The following is a 15,742-nucleotide window of genomic DNA, read 5'->3' on the forward strand; positions in this document are numbered from 1 at the left end:
GTAAACTATTATTTTATTGTGGAATAAAGAAGTAAATGAACTGCTGTGGTTATATTGCACAATAGCTGGTGTGACACGCAAAGACTTAGTGGTAATTAATATATTTTTTTACCTTGGCAAACAAGATCATCTCTGCACAAAACTGACAGAGATGGGTGTGTGAAATGTTGGCAGTAATTTACTGAGGAACCAATACTGACAATAGCAAGGAAGAAGATAAATCTATCGACGTCAAACATAAACTGGTCTGGTAGAAAGTCTCTTAAGAAAATATTTATCTTGAGTGTAGCCTACTATAGAAGTTAAACATTGATACCAAATAAATAAGACAAGAATAAAATTGGAGCTTTTGAAAAATCGTGTTACAGAAGAATGCTGAAAATAATTTGTTTACATAGGATTGTGAGGGAAATACTGAATTGGGTCGAGGAGAAAATATCATTACAGCACAACTTGACCAAACACACACATCCTGAGGCATTGAGAAATAGTTAATTTTGTAATGAAAGTAAATTTCAGAGGTAAACAATGTAGGAAGCCAAGGCTCAACTATAGTAAGCATGTTCAAATCAATTTAGGCACAGCAGTAATGCAGAGATGAGACTTGTGCAGCACGGACTAGCACAGAGAGCTGCAGCAAATCATTCATCATACTGAGGACCACAACATCAGGTTGCACAGACAGACTGATCTGCAGCATTGCTTGTAATCAAGGTTAGGTTGAAAGATAACAGTCAGGTTGAGAGTTGGTGCAGACAGCAAATCTGATGTCATGCAATATAACTCTTATTATGGCACATCATCTCTTAAACTTAAGACATAATATTCCATATTCTGTGTTATACATATGAGTAATGCAATACAATGAATTGTGTTTGATTGTTACACATAAGATTACTGTAGTAATTTTAAAGAACTGATGAAAATGTAACATGTCCTTTACCACCCTCACCTCCATTACATCATCCCTCCAGTACTTCCTTTGTCAGAGATAGATTAAAATGAGATGATTTCTTCCTTATGTTAAAGAAACAGAATGCATGTGAGCCTAAATTTGGAACCAAATGTGTAGATTTAAGAAAAATGTAAGTTTGAAGAATAATATGGACTTGAAACTGAGAAGCTTGCCCAAGAATCATTCTTGAGTTATTTGTGTATTAATGTGTGGTTTCATTTGTAATGTTCGGGGTTCTTCCATGCGACAGTGACATAGTTGACAGTTTGTGGTGGGTCCATTGTGTCAATTGTCTAACAGGCGACAAATCTCATTTGTCATCCACTGTACTCACCTCAAAAAAGCACTGGCATTCAAGGATGCAGAATAAAGACTTCCAGTGGCCATCATAGAAAATAGGAAATTTGCCATAAAGACGGAAATATTCAAGTATCATGCGATAGAAAAAACTATTCTCTTAATGTCATCATAAAATTAGTGTTGACCTCAAATCATAACAAAGCAATTTGTAGACTGTGTACTGCATAAGTATATTGTGTTAGCATAAACATTGGTTTTATGTTTGTTAAAACTTTCTAGGAGTATGAGGGGATAGTGGTGTATAGCTTTAAGATGACTGAGAGTCTCTGGTTATAATTGGATATATCACTATAAAATAATAGTGATGAATCCAATACCAGTTTATAAATCAAGCTTGAAAAATTTTAATTTCTGCATTTTGAGCAAATGAAAGAGAATTTTTTCCATGTGGTACCCACTGGTGTAAAGGACATGCAGTGGACAGAAATAAATGAAATATCATACAGTGGAAAAGGAAAAAAGTAGGAGAGAAAAGTAAGTTAAAGACATTGTGATGATTGTGTTCCAAAGACAATGGCTACTTGCATTTGAGTTTCTGGCTGTACAGGCAAAGAAGAAAATATTGAACCTTAGCTGGAGAACCATTTAAAGAAGAAAGTGAATTATTTGAAAATTGGATGTTTTGGATATTTTGGGTGCAACAAATTGCGTTTAGGAGATCCTATTAAATTTTAATCACAGGATGCTTAACTTTTGATATTTACGTAGTAACACAAGTCAACAGTTAGTATCCCACAAAGATGCCTTGGTAGAAAGGAACAGCAGTAACAAGGTATTGAAGGTTACATAAAAAGAGCAAAGGCTGTGAATTCAGTGATAATGACATTTTAAGTTTGTTTATCGAGGAAGAATACCAAACAGGTGCATGTATTTGGGAAGTTATTTTATTTTGCCAACCAGTTTCAGCATTTCAGTATTCCATCTTCAGGCCCCAAATGCAGATCATATATAGACATTCAGATGTATTGATATTGACATACTGGAGCCATCAGTGTCTGGATACTGTGAATTTAATATTAGAGTGCTTCCCTTGAAGATTTGACATCAAGTTATTATCAAGTCTTCAAAGTAAGCACTCGAATAACGAATTCATGGTGTCGAAACACTGATTGCTCCAGTGTGTCAATATCGATACATCTGAATGTCTACACATGGGGCATGAGGACGGCATACTGAAATGTCGAAACTGGTTGCCAAAATAAAGTAAAATAACTACTCAAATATGTATGGCTGTTTGGTGTTCCTCCTTGATAAATGTTTGACCAACCACTGTCCCGGATTCTCAGTGGATCAGCAGAGGTTTTACGTTTGTTGTTAACAACATAAGAAAGGAAAATGATCTGCTTTATTTTGAAAGCAAAACAATCCTTCAGCCAAAAAAATAAATAAATAAAATAAAATAAAATCATTACTTATGTACTGCAGACATTTCTAGATGAAGACTGCAGCGCTTTGAAATAATTAGCATTGCATGGTGATAGCATGTCTTGTACAGGTGTTTGAGAGCATGCACTTGCTGAGGAAACTTTAGCAAGTGACTGCACTGCTACAGGGCTGCATCATAATTTGTTGGCTGTGCACGTTTGGCAGAGGCTGGGCCATCTGAATGATGTCAGCATCGCTGCTTACAGCTGGTATTCAGAGGGGCATTCATTTGTAGCTGGGTACATCTTCCGCACTGGGCAGCATTCAGTTGATCATGTGCCACAATAAAAACCTTTATGTGTTAATAGTAGATTGAACATTATGTGCTGAGATATTCTGATTACTCCTTGTGAATTGAATTTCTGTGAAAGGAAGCCTTTCGTACCACTGTGATTCTAGGGGGCGAGTTGGAAACTGATGAAAGAAGTAAGTGTTTTCGTAAAGAGGTTTTTCTGGCATATTACACACTTGTATAGATAAACACTTTTTTGGCTTGAAGGAGAATCTGAATTGAATATATCAGTTCATAACATGGTTAATAGATCAAAAAGGGAAAAGCCTCTTATTCACAAAAAGATCACTGACAAATTTTATCGTTAAGTGGGTATGTAACGGAAAATGTAAACATTTATTTAAAAAATTATTACAGCCATATTTATTAATGTACAAATCTAAAATTTTTCATGGGTAAAGCAAAAGAGCTGTGTTTTAACGGAAAAATATGCAGGATTAATATTTTGCCAGAAATTTGAATTTTTAATTTTTTATTGTCTTTTTTACAAAAAGCCATAACTCAAATTATAATCCTGCAATTAATCTGAAAATTTTATTCTAGTGTCCTGAGAATGTTATAAGACCACTGAAATACAGTTGTTAATTTATGGTACAAATTGTATCATTAACAGAGTTTTTAAGTTTGCACATCCAGAATTAACTTTTTTCTACAAACAGTCATCTAAAAATCAGAATGCAATTGCAGGATCTTGTATTTTTTTAGTGCCAGGGAGACAGCAGCATGTTGCAAACAGTTCCTGAAAATTTCATAGCATTAGCACATATACTTCTTACGAAAAGACTTCTGATAACATAAAAAATGTAAAACAGGGAAAATGAAGTTCAAAGATTTTCTTCTCATATGTCTACATGTAATAAGCTTACCTGAATTTTAAAGTCCTCCATATTGATACTCCTCATCCTCCAGGTTTCCATTCTGTCCTCTTCAAATCTGCCTGACCTGTATTTGCAGGTAAGACACTGATCTGTTAGCTTTCTTGACCCTGTTGTCATCGATGGTGTAAAGTGCTTTTGTTATAAACACACCATGATCTATACCAACTCTCTTCAGCACTCCAATTCTGCCATTATTTCCGTTATTGTAACATAAAACTGCATCATAGACACCTATTTTAAGTACTTCAAGTCTACAGAATGTCCTTTTTGAGTGTCGGTGAAACTTTCATTTGCATTTTGTGTCTTTTCGTGAAGACACTTCGTCAATAAATCAGAGTTTGTAATAAACCTGAATGTGGGCTTAATTGCGTTCATAACAGGTTCTGATAATGAGTGTTCATTGAATACGTCTCATTTCTGTTGTTGAACTTATACCAATCATCTTTCAGACAGATTGTGCATCGATGTTTGATCAGTGGGTAGTTTGTGGAAAAAACTGCCCACACAGCACACCTCATTGCCTTTAAATAATGTGTGTTTTTCCTGATACCTCTCCCATAAAATAACTGAAGAGAATCCATTTCTTTCAGAGTAAGCCTGCCTTACCCTCCTAGTGGTTTCCCATCCTCAAGTACATCTTCTTCTCTCCAAGTGATGAAGCCTACCACCAGGCCTCTTTTGGATGTGGCCAACACATTCCAACTTTTCTATTGTTGTATTGTACAGATTTTTATCTGTTACAGCTTTGAACGAAGAGGAGTTGCCATTACCAAGATATTTAGTATATCTAACACCTTACTGGTTCCCAGATCTGGTGAACATCCTCACAACTGCAGCAGCCTCCATGTCCCCACTTGAGCCACTATGATTTTAGAGCATGCTACTGCATGCTTTTCTTTCCTCAGTTTCTCACTGGCTTCATTGTTGGACATTTTCCTTCGTGCACACTGGTGGCATTATTTAGACATAATTTCTTTAAATTTTACCCAAGTCAATTCCAATAACAGATGCAACTTGGTACAGAGATGTGTGACCCCTTTTCATCCAGGTCCCATCTACAGACACATACAGGTCAATAACATTTGTAGGAGATTCACTGTCGTAAATATCTACCCCAGGATCTGTTTCTTTTTGGTTTATTTCCACCAATTCCTCCACTGCTTTCTTCATAGAAACTTTGGCAGTATCGCATTCAGCATCAGACATTTTTGTATTTTTTCAAGCCTTGCACAAGATGGAGGCATGTTCAGAAAACCACACAATAAATTACCTCCTTCCCTGTCGTGTCCAAGGCACCTCAGAGCATGTGCTAACCTAAAATTGCTTTCATGGGTACCAGTGTCAGTTTTTTTGGAGGAGGAAAATGAAAATTCATACCCATATGAATTACAAGTTAATTTAAAATCACAAGCTATTCCCACCCTTCTTTCTTCAACAACAATCATGGATTCCGTATTTTTACAGCTAACACATGAACATGAAAACTTTATAGCCCTGCAGGGACATTCTAAATCAATAAGTCTGAATATAGTAGAATCCATATCAACATCATTGACGCACCTGTACAAATCTCCTGTCCCAAGTTTCGATGCTGAAGCTGAGAGCTTATGTTCTTCATTTTGAGCTGCTTCCTCATTATTGTTAACAAACCAATTTCCATGAAATCTCCATTTCCTAAACACAGCTTTTCCACCACCCATTATGCATTAATCTTGACTTCCACATAAAGGTTTGCGAATTCAACCTTCCACCTACTAATATGTGTTAGTATTGTCAAAACGTAAATGAACCATATGCAAGAAAGTTTTCAGGCAAAGATATAGATGTCAGCCAGAGATATACATATCAGCCCTCTCCCCCCCCCCCCCCCAATCTTGTCACCTCTTCCCACTTCACACTCCTCACCCTCACTGTATGCTGCTCTCGGCTCGCACACCCACCAGTCTTTTTCCCTTCTCTGCTGGCACACCCATCAGACCCATCAGTCTTTTCCCCTTCTCTGCTCTTCTCCTTTCTGCTCCTCATCACCCACCCCTTCCTCCAACACAGCCTTGTGCTGTCACCTCTAGTCCCTGCGCACCACTAGGCAGTGCAGATTTCTCTTCCCCCACCTGAACCTTGCTATCCCTCCCCCTTCCCTGCTCCACTCTGTAGAGTCTGTTCAACATGTATCAGTCACATCCTGGCCAGAGCAGCTAGAGATAGTAGTCGTGTTTGTGGGGTGTGCTTACTTATGTGAATATGTGTATATTTTCCTTTTCTGCAGAAGGCTTTGGCCGAAAGCTTGTATTATATACTGAGTGAAGTGGTGCAGTAGATAGCACACTGAACTCCATCCCTGACCCCATCCGAGCTTGTGCTCTGTCTCTAATGATCTCAATGTCAACGGGATGTTAAACCCAATTCTCCTTCCTTCCTTCCAAAAGCTTATATGTAACAGTTTTGTCATCATTCCTGACTGCAACTCAACTTGTCATCTTTTTGGTGAGTAGCACTCTGTCCTTCCATAATATTGTTGAAAACAGATTGTAATATATTGTAATGTTAGTAAATCTCAAAAGTAATATTTCTGTCTAGTTTCTTAATATATAGTCATCTACATTGACATAGAAGTATGTGTTTACTTTGCAATGAGAATGGGTTAATTTAAACAGAAGAAGACTAAATCAGAATAGAGGTTCATGTTTTGCATACTGGTGCACATTTCACAATGTGTGGCTTATGTACTTAGTTCATCAGAACCTCGCCTCTGTGTTGTAATATAGCTGATCCACTATGTCACTTATAGTTCAGAGAAAGAATTTGTGCGTGGATCGCGTATGCGACGGGTGTGATCAGCTGATCATCAGTGTCTGTCATAGAGGTTCGCGTGTTTGCCACTTCATGAATTATAATGTAGTCAGTTACCTTGAGCATTTTGCCTGTATGCAGTGTGCCCTTCCTGCGGGGATAAATTTGTGGACTCGCCACCTGTTTGTGTTCCTGTTTAATAGTGTCTTATTAGTTGTCGTAATAGAATTAATAGATAATAAGATTAGTTCCATGTAAGTACTAAATGATATTCCTTGTCTGCCAGAGGTCTCTCTGTGTGGTGAAATATGTCTCCCCAGTGATGAGACTGCAGTACGTAATTGTAGGATGATGCATAAAAAGAATTTAGCAGCAGAGTTGGTCACAAGAATATGAAAGAAATGCTGTGAAATTGTGGTGGGGAGATGCATAAGGTCTGTTCATTATTTTACAGATGATGGTAGGATGTCAAAAAGTTGTTCTGCCTGTTGCAATAAAAATAATGGGCAGTTAGGATTTCATTCTAAGGTATTACTTTAGAAAATTGTAGCACAAGGAGAAAATGTCTTGTTGCTTGATGCTGTCTTATTCCTCAGAATATTAGAAACATTTAAAACCAGATAGGGACTTGTCAGTCACCCTGCACATGAATGATCATTTCCATGGTCTGCTAAATGACTCAGTGACCTTGGACTCACTTTGGAAGAGTCTGAGCAAATGCCCTGAAATAGTCATTGTGTGTTCAAGACATTACTCACACTTATGAGCAACTGAATTCGAATCCTCTTCCAACTAACATGTTGTAATTCATCTAATCCAAGAGCACACTGTGGCATTGTCTCCAAAAGATACTAAAAGCATTGAGGAGTTATCGTGACCCATGACAGCTAAACCACTGCTCACTACTCACAAAGAGTGGTTGGAGCTGTTTCCAAGGCACACCCATCTCATTCAGTAACATGCCAAATACACTCTGTACAATAGAGATCCATCACCTGCCTGAGTAGTGCCATAATGGCATGTAGGTGCATCACCTCATGTGGTTTCAGTGTACATGTACACCACCATTGTATGTACTAACATGTGTGTATCTTATCATGCCAGGCACCAATTTTGCACATTTCGAGTCTGCAGTGGCATTGTATGCCCTGCGAAGTGCAGTGAACACAAGTATACGTATGGGGTGGTGTTAACTCTACACTGTAGCAAGGGAGTAGTTCTGGTTGATATGGCTTCTCAAAAATTGTTGTCTGTATTGAACTAGTGAGTGGTGTTTTGCTTCTTGGCCCTTCTTAGCCCCTTTTACAATCCATGATAGTTGATAGTGATCCCTGTGATCAACATTTGTTGCCATGGCAGTTTTCCCCAAAACAAGATGTGTAAGCTAAACCTTGACACAGTAACACGTAAATGGCCAGTGGCTGCATAAGCCCAGAGATGGATATCAGGCATTCGTGATAAGGATTTAATCAATTCTATTGCTATTGAGGATCTTGCACTCAGCTGTCACAGTGGCAGCCTGTACTTGTTGCAATATTCCAGTAAAGTGACATACCAGCATGTTCTATTCATCTTGGTGACAGGACTCCTCTCTTTCACAGCAGTTCTCTCTCATTCAACTGCTCATGAGTGTAATGTATGTGTTTACAGGCTCCAGTAAAAGTTGCCACTAATGAAGTTGCATTAACAGTATGAAATACAGATTCCTGATATAATAATTGTAGTAAGTGGGTCCCAGATGTGAAATTTAACATTTAACTGACGTGATAAAATATTATTTCTGAAGTATGAAATGCAAATTCCTGTTACAATAATTTTAATAAGTGGTGCTCAGCCACATCAGATGTGATAGTGAGTGTGATTAAATTTTAGTAGCCCCTTTTTTTTTAATTTTAATATGTGACTCGTGTTTAATTTCTACACAAGTCAGTATAGTCTAATTTTATTCATAGGTGCAGGACATGGTCTCAGTGCCATTCTCCAATCATTATTGTTGTGGCCTAGTTTTCTGCAGTCAAATCCCCAGGCAGAACAAGTCGTGCATAGAGCTGTTGACTGGTTGCTATCACTGCAGACGGAAAGTGGCAACTTTCCATGTGCAACTGATGAACTGGGTCGGTACAGGAGACATGAAGAGGATGAACTTGTGCATTGGTGTCATGGAGCACCAGGTATGATGTCAAGTGAACATGTAGCTCAGTCTGTGATGTAGATTCAGTACTTGACTCATCTTGGCAAATTCCGTGTTCTTTGCCTATAACAAAGCAGCAGTGACAGGAATATTTCTGAAAGAATGGAATAACACTCAACTGTATTACAATAGTATTGTATCTTGGCAACATTTCAAGTCAGTTATCTATACCAGAGAGTGCTCTTATACAGAATATTGTTACCCTCTGCTATACACTAGCTTGCAGAGTATATCTGCAGAAAAGATCAGTTAGGTTTGTAGGTTTTCATGGAAATATCACCTTGAATAAATAATTCCAAAGTGAGTTTCTGGTTGTATCCCAGCTTATTTTTCATATGATACCCATTTTCACCATCCAAAAATGCCATTGTACTGTCGAAAAGCTATTGGTCAATTTTCTTCTGTATCAGTAAAGATGGGCTGCTGGATCTGCAGCTGTAAGACCTCGAATATAGCCTTTCACTGATCATGCTCTTTACAGCTGTATATTGTGTTACTTGTCAAAAATAAATGATTCTTGCTTCAAATCTTGGTACGGTATACAATATTAATCTCCCAGAAACTTGAAATTCTTGCTAAAATACAGTATGACTGTGATTGCATTGTGACACTTCAGTAACACAGCTACAGGTTATAACATTTTAATTTACTTGTCATTTCTGCACTCCTAGGTGTTGCATACTTAATGGCAAAAGCTTACCTTCATTGGAAAGATCCAAAATATCTGCAGGCTCTCGAAAGATGTGGAGAGCTTATATGGATAAAAGGATTACTTCGGAAAGGACCTGGTAAGTGTTTTTTTACGCTCAGGTGCACTATAAACCTGTAAAGTCATATGTTCCGTGGTAGACTGTGTGTTTCTGTTGAGAGGAGGAGGAGCACAACAGGTGAACCCTCTTAATATTTAACGCCAAAATTCTTTGCACAAAAATTATTTTTAATGATGCAATTCATGTGCTGGTATGGCCTCATAGTCAGTCCCATCACCATCGCTTCCTCTATTTTTTATATTTGTGTAATCAATAAGCTTGCAAGACAAAATATTAGTCCCCCCCCCCCCCCCCCTTAAAAGAGAACGGTGGTCACTTTGTAGCACTATAGATAGACCAGAGCTGGTGCCAGCTGTTCATATGTCCCCTGTAATGCCCCTCCTTTCACTATGTACAAAAATTGACATGAAATTTGTAGACATAAATTGCAGTTTCCTCAAATAATTAAATGAGATGATTTCAAGATCTTAAAAATTTTGAAGCAGGAAACATGACATTATTTCTCGTGTGCATGGCTTGAAAAGATTAAGTGTTGGTTGTGATAAATCATCTCTCTTTTCACAGAAAAAATCTTGAATTTTCCTTCTGTCAGTTATATTGATGAAGTGGAATAGGTTTTATGTTTTTTCAATAAATATTGACATTGAAGTCAAGTAATTTCTTCATTTATTAACAATTTCCACTTCAACAACTCAACATACCGGTCACAACTGCCATCTCACAACAAATTGAACAGCTTTGGCCCAGCACAAGCCCTTATGTAGAATTTCGGCACTAACTCGTTCTTTTAGTATTATTACAACTAATCTTTCATTTCATGTGCAATGAAAGAAGTTTAACATAAATATTTTCACAAGTAGGTCAGTTGTTATTCCCAGAGCTGTTTACATAATGATTATTGTAAGTTGATGTTATAACTTCAAGTTGAACAAATATATTTCAAGGAAGACGCAATACATGAAAGTCACAGATCAAGTAAACAGAGTAAGCCGTGTGTACACTTTAACAGTCACATCATAACTGAGTCCAAGTCTAGCGGCCACTGGCTGGCTGGCCGCTTAGGTGGTGCTGCTGCTGCATGGCTGGCAGACAGCGCCGCATGTAGAGGACGCGCGTAACTGTGCGGCGGCACTTTGAAAGATCGGCGAGTCACAACAGTTGAAAATCAAGATGTGATTACAAGTACATGTTCATGCAATAAAATTGCAAAATTTCAATATTTTCGTTAGAAAGAATTTCATGGATAAAATTTATGCAATACAGCCTGCCATATGTACATATCACAGGAAAAATATTTCTACATATCAGATTTATATACACACTGGCCGAACTGGATATCAGGGCAGGTCTTAATTCATTTCAGGCAACCCTAAAAAGAGTAACTATTTGCTTTGTTGCTTAGAACAAATTTAATTGTGTCATATAAGACACATTAAAATAAAAAAAGGTTAATTATTTTACATCATTTCTCTTCTCCATTGTTTCTTGTATCTTGCGACCAGTTGTCCATCTTCAGCTCCTTTGCTTGAATCTTGCTTGATCTCCCCATCAGAGTTCTCTTTTCTCTTATGAATTGTACAGTATAATTTGTGTCAAATCAAACCCAGGCCATAAAAGGTGCAATGTATTATCTTATCCATCCACCCAACATTACTTCGTCAGATCTAGAAATATGATAAAAAGTAATTGAAAATACTTTTACAACCAAAACTGCACATACATATAAATAAACATACAAATGTAAGTACAGTGTAAGCAGAATGAGCTTGATGTCTGAATCTCTCAAATTCTTTTCCATTAGTATTGTTCTAACCTAGTTATTTAATTACTCAATACACAAGTTACAAATACATCTGTCAGCTGTTGGTGGCACGCATGTCAAAAATTGACAGTGGGAGCAAACAAATTACATATTTCAAGAAAGGCATGCATATTATCTTCAAGATGTCTCAGTGCCAGAAGAAATCTGTAATAACTACAAAAATTACAAAGCAACTTCATACTTGTATTATCCTACAAAGATAAAATAACTGATGATTGCATCCATTGTTAGTCATTACACATTAAATCAGTTGATACCCTTTCCCATTCTATATATTCCCTTTCAGAGACACTCACTCATTTGTCATTTTAGATACGAGTTTGTTCGTCGCAGCATTAGTAAAGAATAGCAGTTTCCGCAACATACTGAAGCAGTATCTCAATAATCAGTAACATGACATTTCATCATCTATAATTACTCATTTTATCATAATTAATTCATTACCCCATACACTTCTAATTGTTGTTATTGTGGTGTCACCGCCAGACACCACACTTGCTAGGTGGTAGCTTAAATCGGCCACGGTCCATTTGTACATGTCGGACCGGCGTGTTGCCACTGTCAGGATCGCAGACCGAGCGCCACCATAAGGCAGGTCTCGAGAGACTGACTAGCACTCGCCCCAGTTGTACGACGACATTGCTAGCGACTACACTGATCGAAGCCTTTCTCTCATTTGCCGAGAGACAGTTAGAATAGCCTTCAGCTAAGTCCATGGCTACGACCTAGCAAGGCGCCATTTGTACCATTGCATGTATCTCAAGATAGTCTCACTTGTATCATCAAGAATGCTGTATACCAAAGGACGATATAAAAGTTAAGTGTTCTAGTAGCTACGTTCTTTTCTTTATCACATTCATCACGTATCCTGTTCCAGACTTCGCACCAGTCGGCGTGTGTGTACGTGTGCCCTTTCGGCTATCCGTCACTGTGGACTGGCTGCCTTGTCAGTCCACTACAGTTATCATTTTAGACCAAGCATTAATATTACTGACGTCAGTGTATGTATTGATCCAGTGATAATAATATTACATTTCATCTTGTCAGTGAACGTATTGTAATTATTCTCATAAAATGCTTTTACCACTTGAAACATTTCATTTGACTCAGTGAACATAATCACTATGTTTCTTTGATGATTTTCCCTAATCCTAATTACTTGATCATTGTATTCTTCAGAATACTTGAATAATACAAATAAAACTTCATAGTCTTCCATAATGCAACATAACCATTTTACTATAATCATCACCACCATCATCATCAACATAAAAAATAAAATAAAAAAAATATAAAAAAAAAACCTTCGAACACATCATCACAATTGTATCGATTTCTGATAAATCCTCAACACTTCGTAATAGACCCCAATACTGCAACTCAGTCTTACCTCTCTCCTAACTACATCATCATGGAACTGTTGCATCAGTACCCAATTCATCAAAGCCTCAGTACAGAGACAACATTGTCAACATCATCAACGGTGCATATTCAGCATTAGTTTATCTTAATCATGACAAGTGCCATCATTACTTTACAAGGTCTCACTTTGCACAAAACTTTTCTCCTCTTACAATAGTTAATAAATACCTCAAAAGTATGACTGGAATAATTAGTGGAAGCTATTCTACATATTAAATGTTGAACAAGATGTCTATTTTACGAAAAAATGATCATTCTGCGCTGACTTCATAACTATAGCATGACAGTAGGACTACCCATCTTGACCCCCTGTGTTGACATTAACTGGTGTTATCATATTCACATTTAAATAAGGTATAGCATAACAATTATTTAAATGTGACACAAATAAGTAGCAAAATGTGCTGACAAACCACACAAAGCATAATCACAATGCAAAAGTATTTATCACTTCAACTACAAACATAACAATTGAAAAACACAATTATGGAATTAACTTCAGACACTACAAGTTGGTTTTCATTAATTAAGCACAATTTTTACAAATTCTCTTACCATTGTGGCTAAAGATGTAATCACATGTACTGACAAGGCAAACACAAAATTATTCATTTCATTTTCTATTATGAAATGAAACATAAGCAAAGGTATCAAATCATCAACTTATCATAATGTAAGATAATTCCTTGCCCTAAATGCTACATAGCACAATCAATAAGTCCATTTGCATAACAAATCATATTTCCTAGTAAAAGACATATAATAAGACAAAGGTATTAAATATTCATAGAACATCAGTACTAACACAAAACAGACAAAAGCATCAGATAATCAACTAGTCCTAGTACACCATAAATCCAAGCATAAACCACTGGCCAGTTTTTTGTTTGTTTTATCAATTTTGTGTGCTAATTCTGTACTCAGTTCATTTTTAAATTCATCTGTCAATTGCAACAAGTGGCTACTTAGATCACATTTCAGTTCATTTCTTAAGTATTTCATCTCTCTTAACAATATAGGAAAATACCGATTACTACTTACCATAAAGAAGACTGGCACAATTAAAAGACACTTCCATAAAGTTTTCGGCCACCATCTTTGTCAGTAAAAGACACACACACACACACACACACACACACACTGGATGCAACAGCAATCCGGAGGTGGCGGGGAAGGGATAGTAGCCCATGGGTAGGGGGAGAGAGAAACATTGTCTGATGAAGTGTGGGGGGACTGGACTACCGACAGGTGAAGTCACGAGGTTGTGGGGCAGTGAGGTGAGGAAAAAAAAGAGAGGAATGGGGAGAGATGGGCAGATGCATTAGCGGAGGACTGCAAATAAACAGGGTGGGAGATGAGAATGTGGAGGGGATGATAGGACAGAGGTGTGGAAATTGTTCAGTGGAGAATATGGGGACAGTATGTTACCGTAGGTTGAAGCCGAGATAATTACAGGAGTAGAGAATGTGTTGTAAGGATAACTCCCACTGCACAGATCAGAAAAGCTTGTTGGAGGAAAGGGTCTAGAAGGCTCGGATAGTAAAGCAGCCATTGAAATCAAGTGTGCTATGTTCAGTTGCATGTTGTGCCACAGGATGGTTTACTTTGCTCTTAGCCATAGTTTAGCAGTGGCCATTCATCCTGGTGGACAGCTGGTTGGTAGTATAAAAAGGCTGTGCATTGATTGCAGCAGAGCTGGTAAATGACATGGTTGCCTTCATAGGTGGCCCGGCTGCTGATGGGATAGGATAAACCTGTGACAGGACTGGAATAGCAAGTGCCGGGTGGGTGGATTGGACAGGTTTTGCACCCAGGTCTTCTACAGGGATATGATTCTTTACAAGGGGTTGGGATTGGGTGTGGCATATGGATGGACTTGGATGTTGTGGAGGTTGGGTGGGTGACGTAACACCACAAATATTGAATATATTAAAATACTTTAGTCAAAACCAGAATCATCTAATCACCTTGTGACGAAGCAAGCTGAGATAATTTTAATTCCCCTCTTGTTTTGCCATCTGCCTCCTTAAATTCGTTTGGTTACTTTTAACTAATTGTCATTAACATACGTGAATATAATCTGCATTTCCATAAAAGAAAAAGATTGGCCCTCAGTTTTAAAGAAAATAACACCAGATCTAATTTTGTGCTTAGTTTTATGTCTGTATTTGATTTTCTAATTTATTTTGTTTATTCAAAGTTAGTAACTTTCATTATAGGGCTACCAGGTGTACCGGTATGAAATGAAATGAGTGGTAAGATACAAATGTGTCGATAGGGAACATTTGTTGTGAACGAGCCTTAATTTTTTTTGTTTGGTTGGTATGACATCTGACAAAGATATTTAGTATACATCAAGTCATGGAACAAACAACATCATATGTTTTCATCGTGTTAACGTCGAATTTTGTACCAGAAAGTGATGATTTGCAGAAAGCATTAATGTTTTTGTTTCCATTTGAAAAAAAAAAGTGCTGCAAAGTCGCATCGAATGCTTGTCGAGGCATATGGTGATCATGCTCTATCAGGAGCAACATGCAAAAGATGGTTTCAAAGGTTCAGAAATAATGATTTTGATGTAAGAAATGAAGAATGTGGGAGACCACCAAAAATGTTCGAAGATGCCGAATTGCAAGCAATATTGGATGAAGATGATACTTTGAGCCAGAAGCAAATGGCAGCAATGCTAAATGTTGCACAACAAACAATTTCTGACTGTTTGAAAGCTATGGGGAAGATTCAAAACTGTGGAAAATGGGTGCCACATGAACTGAATGAAAGACAGATGGAAAACCGAAAAACCAGTTGTCAAATTTTGCTTCAAAGACATGAAAGAA

At 37.5% G+C, this 15,742-nt stretch overlaps 1 protein-coding gene across 1 annotated transcript in view; it reads left to right on the forward strand.

Moving 5' to 3' along the window:
* Positions 1–15,742, forward strand: part of LOC126203742 (lanC-like protein 3) — a 93,874-nt gene that overhangs the window by 55,610 nt on the left and 22,522 nt on the right. Inside the window, exons 4-5 of the mRNA XM_049938109.1 lie at positions 8,653–8,871; positions 9,563–9,679. Coding sequence (XP_049794066.1) covers positions 8,653–8,871; positions 9,563–9,679 — 336 coding nt within the window. The remainder of the gene's footprint in view (positions 1–8,652; positions 8,872–9,562; positions 9,680–15,742) is intronic.

Source organism: Schistocerca nitens, chromosome 9 (genome assembly GCF_023898315.1).
Source record: "Schistocerca nitens isolate TAMUIC-IGC-003100 chromosome 9, iqSchNite1.1, whole genome shotgun sequence".
Taxonomy (NCBI): Eukaryota; Metazoa; Arthropoda; class Insecta; order Orthoptera; family Acrididae; genus Schistocerca; species Schistocerca nitens.